The sequence below is a fragment of the Opisthocomus hoazin genome, chromosome 1 (genome assembly GCF_030867145.1).
Source record: "Opisthocomus hoazin isolate bOpiHoa1 chromosome 1, bOpiHoa1.hap1, whole genome shotgun sequence".
Classification (NCBI taxonomy): Eukaryota; Metazoa; Chordata; class Aves; order Opisthocomiformes; family Opisthocomidae; genus Opisthocomus; species Opisthocomus hoazin.
The window spans coordinates 145,736,574-145,746,015 of record NC_134414.1 but is presented as its reverse complement, the minus strand read 5'-3'; the positions used below and the strand labels follow the sequence as shown (position 1 = coordinate 145,746,015).

Genomic DNA, 9,442 nt, shown 5'->3' with positions numbered 1-9,442 from the left:
TGGCCGGTGCAGCCGGCCCCCGGGGCTCCGCACACCGTTACCGCAGTGCGCCCGGGCCAGGCAGGCCCCCAGGACTCCGCTCACCCGCGGGGCTCCGCTCACCCGGGCCTCGGCGGCGGCGGCCCCGCCTTCCCACCCCGCGGGGCCGCCCTCAGCGCCGCTCGGGCGCTCCTCTCCCCGCCAGTGCCGGGCCCGGTGCGGCGCTGCCCACTGAGGCCTCCCCCCCCCGCGCCGGAACCCGGCGCTCGCCCCCGCCCCTCCCCTCCCCAACGGCCGCGGCGGGGGCAGGCGGCGCGCCCCCGCGGCGGGAGGGGCGGGCCCGCGCGGGGCGGGGCGGGGCGGGCCGCGGCACCCCCCTCCCCCTCGCGCTGCGCCCTCCCCCTCCCCAAGGTGTTGGCGGCGGCGGCGGGGACGCGCTCGCTCGTGCCCGCGCCGTCCCCCCACCCCCCCCTCACCCTCCTCCCCGCTCCCCTGCGCTCTCCCCGGCTGCGCTGGTGGCGGCTGTGGCTCGGCCATGGCGGAGCTGAGCGCGGAGCGGCTGCGGGCGCTGCCCGGCAGCTGGAGTTACGGGATCAGCCAGGGCGGCCGCGTCTTCTTCATCAAGTGAGCGGGGGGCCGGCGAGGAGGGGAGCGGGGCTGGGACGGGCTGGGCTGGGCGGGGGGGGGAAGGGGGCGGCGGGGCTGCGGGGCTGCGCCTGCCTGACGCCGTCCGTCTGTCTGTCCGCGCAGCGAGGAGGCGAAGAGCACGACCTGGCTGCACCCGCTCACCGGAGAGGCCGTGATCACCGGGCACCGCCGCAGCGCAGGTACGAGCCCCGCCCGGGGGCCGGCGGGCGTCCGGGGCCCCCCAGCATGGCCGTCCCCGCCCGGCCGCCCGCCGAGCGCCGCCCTCCCCCTCCCCGCTCCCTGGGGTCTGGCCGAGCCCTTCGCCCCGCCGCTCGCCTCAGCCCCCGGGCGGGCTCAGCCCCGCCGCCCCCTCCCGACCCGCTGCCGCCGGGCCGCCCGGGACGGCTCCTCATCCCTCCCGGGACGGCTCCTCATCCCTCCCGCGCTCCCTTCCCGCCGCCGTTTGCCCGCGGGCTGGGCACCAACGGCGTGACGGCGCGGCCTGGCGAGGCCGGCTGCCACCCGCCCGCTTCCCGAGGCGCTTTCCTCTGCCCCCCGGGTTTTCCCTGCGCGCCTGGGCGATTCCCCTGTCTTTGGTCCCTTCCCGTTGCCTGGTGTCACCCCGATGATACCGTGCAGTTGCCATCAGAGACCGCCTTGCTCCCCTCTAGCCTCTGACAGGCTGCCCCGCTCATTCACCTGCACAGCATCCTTCAGCGGCTCGGCGTTAAACCACTAGGTCTGATTTCTGCGTCCGGCACTACCTAAGATGTAACCTAGATGTACCTAAGATGTGACCATGATAGGTAGAGTAGAAACGTAGAGGCTGATTCCACTCAACGTAGTCACCTAGAAACCCTTCTCCTCCCTTTGCTTCCATCTAGGCTGAGAGCGTGGGTGGTTTCGAAGTGACTGAGTAGGGGTGGAAGAGGTAGGATGAAAAGGGACCGAAACATTGGGAATAACTTGGAGGGAGGAGGGTGGAATCCGGCCGCCTTTGCCGCTGCTGTTTGTTCCACTCCGGAGAAGTGGCAGCAGGAGGTGCTGGAGGAGGAGGATTCGCAGCAGACGCTCTGAGGACCCGGAGCCAAACTCTGGCTGCTGGAATTGCACACAGGCTGCGTATGCCGCTGGGAGGTGGTGGAGTGTAGTAAGAAGTGCAGTTGTTTTTATGTATGTAATCACTTGGATAATCACAGGAAAATCTGCAAGTGAATTGGACTATATCAGATTATTTGCTTTTTATGTTTGGTTAATGCTTACGCATTAAGGAGTCAGAAACAGCCTTTTAGAAAACTGTGGGCAGTCTCTTTTTTCCATTTTTTTTGAGTCGGGAATAGTTTAAAAAGCATACGTTTCTGGCTGTTAGAACTCTGCAGTTTGATCCGCAACAAAGGGCTGTTGCTTGTAAGAAGTTATTTAATGCTGGGAAATAGAACTCCTGATTGCTATCAGGCTCCTCTTGTCCCTGCTTTCAGTACTCAGATTAATTGAGAAACTGGCCTTCATCTACAGCAGTATGCATGGGGGCAGATGCATGTGAAGTGCTTTGCTTGTTGGACGCTAACATTAGCTGAGTATTAATTCTTTTTTTAAACTATTACCAGCGTCTCTGTTGACTGATGGTGATTTCCCAGTAATTTTCTAAGTGTCTGATTTGTTTCTGCCGTTGAGTGCTTTCTAAAGGAAATGCAGGTTGCTTTGGAGTATCTGGAGTATTGTATGTAACATAGCAGAGTTATTGTCAGGTAAATGAAACTTGTTTCTGAACACAAGAGTGAGGCATGACCTTGGATATACTGACGACTATTTGTCAATCAGACATTGAAGTATCTGCAAAACAAACCTGTTTCTGTAGTTCTCATTCATTTGTATGTTAATGAATCTCTCCATACATAAATACAATCAAATAGATTAATTCTGCGTTTTGTATCTTGTTTTGCCCTGACCGTTGTTTTGGAACTTAGTCAAAATATGTTTGAAATATGTTTTCTCTTAAGAAACAATTTTTGAGCGGATAACACTTCTTTTGGAAATGTATGTTGTTGTAAAGCTCCTTCTTCTGTAATACTGTGAGATATTTACTGGACGATGAGGAAAGCTTTGTCCTCCATTATGAATTGAAGTGCTTTTTATTCCTTGAGATATTCAGCACTGGAAAGGTGTTTTTTGCAGAGTTCTAATAGCAGCCATAAATACTTCTGCTAGAGAGACTTCCTGTTTGCTGTACTTTGCCCTGTGCCGTTATCAAGACAGCTTGATTTTTGTTCTGCAGAAGACAGGAGTGAAGGAAAAAGCCAGCCAGAGCAAAGAAGTAAACTGAGGGAGCAGGGGGGAGTCACATGACCCAAAATGAATATTTTTTCTTTCAATTAGGAAATGCATTCTTGCTTTTATAATTCAATGAGTGAGTCCTACATATCAATTACTGTTTTTATTAACCTGGGCAGCCTTTTAAGGGTGGTGATATATCTAGAGTTGCATAGAGGTGCCCAACCTCTTCAGAGCTTCCATTACATCAGGAAGCTGTTTCTTGAAAAAAATTGACCATTAGTGGTTGGGGTTTTTTTTTATGTGTGGGCTTGTGACTCCTGAGAATGATAATAGAGAAGGAAAAGATGCACCCACTTCCTCCACTAGATCTGCTGTGGAAATTATTTTCATGTAAAATTGAATAGAGTTGTAAACACTGCAGGAACACTTGTTAGTCACAACAGTGGTGGAATTATGCTAATGTAATGTTAATATTCTGTGGTGGAGTTGATACCGTGCTTGTTAAGATGCTTGTGACTTGCACGTAACCCAGACTCAGTAAATTGATTTTTGGTTAGAGCTCTGCCTGGTAATTTGATGCTACTGAAGTTCAAGGCAGAAAGAACTGGCGATGACTGAATTCTACTTAACAGTCAAACATTGTTAAATAAACACACTTAAACCCTTATTATTTGAGAATGGAAAATCTGATTTGGATTTCTATGTGTGTACCTTCTCTTGGATTACAGAATTTCAGCTGAGACAGTAATGGGAGTCAATTCTAAATAATTTGTTTATAGGACTACAGCTTTCAACATGTGGAATCAGACACACAGCTACCTTAGTTTTAGGGAGTAGACCAGTATGGCTAGCATCATTTCAAAAGTTAATTGGAATGTTTTGCTGCTTGTTTTCCAGACTTGCCCACAGGTTGGGAAGAAGCTTATACTTTTGAAGGTGCAAGATATTATGTAAAGTAAGTTGAATGTTTATCTGTCACAATACTATGATTTTCAATTAGTTTGTCTAAATGTTGCTGTAATCTTGAATGTATTCTAAAATAAATTTAAATGTTATGCTATAAATCTGAAAGGACTAGTCAAGCTTGTCATAGTGTATGTAATCCTTTGTTTACTAAATTCTGCATAGCTAAAACAATTTATTGAGTTTTTATGTTAATATTTGTAATTAATGTGGCTCAAGGATGCAGATTCAAATGAAATTTCTGCTGTGAGTGTGACCATCTAGCAACAAGTGTTCTTGCAAGTCAAGAATACCTTGAGTTTGTCTGTTTGACACTTGTGTGTATAAGCTGTCGTGCCATAAATGCTTTCAGAAAGGCAAGATCTTACTCTGGCACTGGGAGAGTCTTGATTCAGCCCTATTCTCTAGTAATTACGTTGTTTAAGCTGCTCTGAAGGTTTAATGTGGCTGTTTTCTTTGCAGACCTCATGTTTCTGCTTCTAGCATTGATTTTCATTATTTTCTTATTCGAGTTCTAGTATGTTTTGAGGAGTGTGTCCATTGTGGTAGACTGCTTTGTCTTTTTAAATGAGAGACATGGAAATAGAGCTGTTACATAGAAGTCCAGAGGTCATGTTGATCAGGTCTGTACAAATTTCTTAAAAGCTTTTCCTCTGCAGATAGTCAGACCATCCTTATCTGGAAAACGTTAGTGGCACCTGTGTGTATTTATCTGGTTAATACACTTCTTCTGCTATTTAACAGTTTGCAGGCTTTTGTCGATTCATTCAGGAGTTTTTACTCACTACGCTGTGTGTTTGGTTTGCCATCTTTAAATGAATAGTGTCATCAGTGGGATAACTCATATGAGTGAAGTTTACTAATAGTCATAGTGGTTATAGGCTGCAGGTAGGTTTTTCTATGTCCTAGTGTTGAGCAAAATGCAGCTGCTCTGTGTAAGTAGCATTGTAGACATTGTGAGATGGTTCTTATGTGTGTGTTGCATGGCTTATTTTATGTACCAATGGGAAAGTGTTTGATTTCATTGCAAAATAAATTAAAAAAATATATACTGAAGGATAATCCTCCAAAAATCTGGTCAAAACTGCTGCTGGGCTCTCTAGGAGGAGTCTTCTTGTTGATAGGCAACGTGTTTGTTTTACTATTCTGTTGTGCCTTCTTGTAATTTACATTATGCTAGAGTTGGATAGCAACTGACAAGAACTACACCAGACTGAGGGCAGGAGTGTACTAAGGATTTCACCTCTGGTGTTCTATTCAGATTACTAAATGAAGAAGAGTGAAAATTAGAGAGCTGTATTTGTGTGTGTGTATTACAGTAAAAGAAATCCGTCGGTACTTTCAGATGGAACTTGTTCTCATAGAATAAACATATGAGCAATGTGTTAGCTATAGTAACTGGAAAATAGCAACCTGAGTTTTCCTGGAATAAAAAAAAGTGCATGGACAGCTGCTGTAGAGTGACTGTTTAAGCACAAACTTACCAAGCGGTAGGTTGTTTGTGTTACTGTTGTGCTTATAAGATCTTGCACTCAAGGTGTTATCATACTTGTTAGGATGTAAATTAAGCTGATTGTTTTGCTGATAGCCAACACTAAATAGCTCTGTTTATATTTAAAAGTTGTGCTGCATCTTTGAAAACATGCTGCACAAACACCACTTCTCTGTGATGTGATAGATGGAGGAGGATAGCAGGGATAGTGCTGTCAAGCCTGCCGAAGGGTTCACATGGCGCGACCAGTTTGGCATCCTTAGTTAAATACGTGTTTGTTGTGTAGCCTCTCAGGCTGAATTTAAATTTCTGCCCGATGATAGCCTCTCCTTCGAAAGCTGTCTAGCATTCGGCCCTGCCGGTGCTAGAGAAGATGTGAGAGCTAACATAGACACGGTGACAGCATTATAATCACTATCTTGTAAGCCTCGGCAGTGTAACTCCGAGTGATGTGCTGATTATAATAATTCCAGCTGTCTGAGTGTAAACTACTGCCGTGCTCCCGCGTGACTGGGAAACAGCACAGGGTGTTGTGACCTTGTGCTGTACGGGCACCCCCACGTGCCGGTTTTCAACTGTAACCTGCTCTTTTAAGTGTACCAATTCGCTAAATATTAATGGCTATTATGTTGATTACAGCATAATAAAACTGTGTTAAAACAGAAGATGTTGACAACTTGCTCATGGTCAGGTCTGAAAGAAGTATGTTGGTTTATGTTTGGTGTGCGTTACAACATTAGGAGGGAATGAATGTTAATGGCAGGCTGTCGATGCATTCAGCCATGTGAAACTTGTCTGTTGGATTTCTGTAATGTGTCCAATAAGAGTTAGACAAGAAGGATAGTCAAGTTTCCTGATCACACAAATAATTTCACCTAACTTCTGAGGCACAGCTTCAAATATGTGGGCTGAATAAAAATATTTAACAACCTTGCTTTGTGGCAAGATCTTATACTAGACTGTGTTTGAAAATAAAAACCTTTTGAAAATTATTCTTATGTTTCTTTAATAATAGGTCTTCGCTGTTCCAAGTGGGTGTGTCACTGAATCTATTACTGCTTTTTCTGGCTTTGATGTAGTAAACACTGTATAATCAAATTGGCATAATGTTGAGGAGATAATCGTCAGCTAAATCTTAACGTTCCTTGCATTGGCGTTTCAGACAAATGACTCAGGATACAGGCTGCATTGAAATGCAGTTATTTTTAAAGGACACTGTATTTTTCTTGGGATGTGTACATTCGTTTTCAGAATAAGTAAATACCTAATGGTGACTATTTTACACACTTCCCCCCCCCCCCCCATGACATTGAATTTATTCTAGCTTTAAAAAGTAAAGATATTCTGAAACAGGGATAGATACGGAGTTGTTTCCATTGCGTAATGTGGTTTTGTTTTTGTATAGGGTTGCTAGGACTTTGACCTTTTTTGCAGTTTTTTTGGATTAGTAGCAGAATTCTAATACTTGGTAATGATGGAATACTTCCCCCACATCCTCACCATCCCTTGTAAATGCAAATAACAAAAGGTGTTGTTTGTTATTTGAAGTAAAAAAAAAAAAATGCAATGCCATAATATATTGTATATGTTTTCATGAGGTGTGGTTACATTGTTAAAGTTTTGTCTCTTTGGGACTGAGAAAGTCTGGTTCTGTTTACTTAGTGTTAGAAATGTGCACAGATAGCCCCTCCTCATCACTTGATGGGAGCTCTGTTAGTAAACTTTTCTGAAAAATAATGCTTGGTTTGGGTGTAGTCTTATTTATACAATAACTAAACTTTTAGCTGGTATATAAGGCTGTATGACTGTAGGATTGACACATTCAAATATAACTTTTAATAATTAATTTACTACAAGTTAGCTATTGAATCTTCCGTGTTATGAAGTAAAATGAGATATGGGAAGACTCCTCAGTTTGAAAATGATGGCACGGTATGCTGAAAAATTTGAAATTTTCTTTTGCTCTGCTTAGAATACTTCACTGGACTAGTTATTTATGCTTAGTGTATTGAGCACTCTTTGATCTCTGAGAAGTTAAGGGCTTTGTCCTCAAAACAGGCTTAAGCTGGATAGTAGAATGGGAAGTTTAAGTTACGTTAGTTCTAAGTGCAAAAGGATACATGACGATCACAGTAGGATACCTGTCAATAGAGCAGACTTATCTAGTCATGGGCTTCAGACTCCTCCCCTATTAAGATCAATAAGAATTTTCAACTTGATGTTGTCAGTACCTTGTGATGACTACGTAGTCATTAGGCACCAAGCTACTGGCTTTGAGTGCTGTAAAATGACATAGAAACGTCTTTCTCCGTGTGTATGCATGTGTCGGTATTTATTTATATGCATGTGTTTAAGAAACCCTTATTGCTGGTTAAAACCACCTGACTATCTAAACTCAGGCATTAGCTTACTTTTCTTGCCTTTTCTCCTCTTTCATTTCAGTGGTTCTGAATATATATAAGGATTTTTGTATTGATTTAAAAAAAAAAAGGTTTATATTACTTGGGTAATTAATTTACCAAATAAAATTGTTTTAAAAATCAGTCCAAGGATGATATTTGAGGAATTTTGCATTGGTATGACTAGTTTGGCTTCTATAGGTGTATGCTTAAATATACTGTTTGAGTATTAGAATTTGATATTTCTTAACTGCTGTAGGACCAATAATTTTTGGGCAGCTGACTGAAAAAGTTCTTAAAAACTTAAAGAATTAAGAAAATTAAAGTTTAATTTTTAGGGTTTTATGTTGAAGTTTACCTTCTTCTGTATTTATCAGAGCAATTTTTGCCTGTTGCTTGCTGAAGCAAGGCATTGGCAAACCCAGGCCAAAGCTGAGGTCACTTGCATCAAATAGAGATTTTGTGTACTTTTATAGAGGCTTTCATCAATGCAAGTTTGCTTATTGTAGGCAAGTAGCTTGAAAATTGGGAAGGTAAGAAATATCTATGAAGTGATTAAAAGGGAGAAGATCTTTTTCAGCTGTGAGTTTCTGTTGTTTACTAAAATAAACCTGTGCTCATTGAGAATTCAGCTTATGTTTGAACCTTTGTTGTTCTAAAAATCCTCTCCATTCACCTGAGACTGTCTCCAGAAAAACTGAAGAACGACCACTTACATTTGCAGAGAAGCCCTTTCTTGAAAGGAAGAATGGAATTTGAAAAAAATAGGAACAGATCAGACTGTTTTCCTCCAACAGTAAGAATCACAGCATTCCTCACAGAAATCTAGCTCTTTTCTTGTTACCCCTAACCTTTATTTTACTAAAATCAAGGAAAGACTAAAGTTTATTCTTGGCCTTCATTTGATTTGTTTTTACGTGGTAAGACTCTTAGGTCCAATAGTGGCATATGGCTGGATGAGTGAACTGGGACATAACATTACAACGAACTAACCTGTGCCTTTTACCTTTGTGGTGAGCAAAGCTGTTCAGAAAAGGAGAACTCTTTAGGAACGCCTGCAAATTTATTATCTGTTTCAGCACTTACTTCTTTATTCCACTAAGTATTTCAAGAACCAAAAATACCGCAGTGCTGAAGCTGGGTGTGGAGGTGGAAGGATTCTAGACATAGGAAGAAACGAGTGTGGGGCAGAGGAGGAGAGGTGAGACTGCGTCCAAAAGCAGCTTATAGGGGTGATGCAGTGGGAAGAGGATGGAGGTAGTGGCCTACTGAAGGCGAAGGCTGAAAAGGTGGGAGTAGTTGCTGAAGGGGGAGGAGTGGAGGCTAAACCAGGCAGAAAGGAGCGGTGGCAGTGGGAAGTCAGTAAAAGGAGTAGGGGTGGGAGCTGATTTCCTAGGAGCCAACTCGATGGAATTTCTCCTAGAGGGAAGGGCGGCAAAAGTTCACCCTGTGAAAACATGTTGTCTGACTCGTGTGCAGGTCTGGCAGGGCCTATTACCCCTGGCTTATGAACCTGTTTCAAAGTTAGTCTGGCAGGTAGAGTATCAAATATGAACATTAGGAATGACTGCTTTTAAAGTCTCTTTTTGACTGTGACATCTGTGGTTGATATTTTGAGATGTCTCTTTCCTGAAGTGTGTTTCTAAATTGGGTAATACCTTGAATGCTTTAGTTTTACTAAGATAGACTTCAAACCATGAGGGAACTT

The 9,442-nt window shown here is 44.2% G+C and overlaps 1 protein-coding gene across 6 annotated transcripts in view; it reads left to right on the top strand.

Annotated features, from left to right (window-relative positions):
• Nucleotides 1–476: 476 nt before the first annotated feature.
• PLEKHA5 (pleckstrin homology domain containing A5) overlaps nt 477–9,442 on the top strand; it is a 181,138-nt gene continuing 172,172 nt past the window's right edge. For all 6 annotated transcript variants that reach the window (XM_075440278.1, XM_075440268.1, XM_075440259.1 and 3 more), the window contains exons 1-3: nt 477–603; nt 730–806; nt 3,778–3,835. In XM_075440278.1, coding sequence (XP_075296393.1) covers nt 515–603; nt 730–806; nt 3,778–3,835 — 224 coding nt within the window. In that variant the 5' untranslated portion in view covers nt 477–514. The remainder of the gene's footprint in view (nt 604–729; nt 807–3,777; nt 3,836–9,442) is intronic.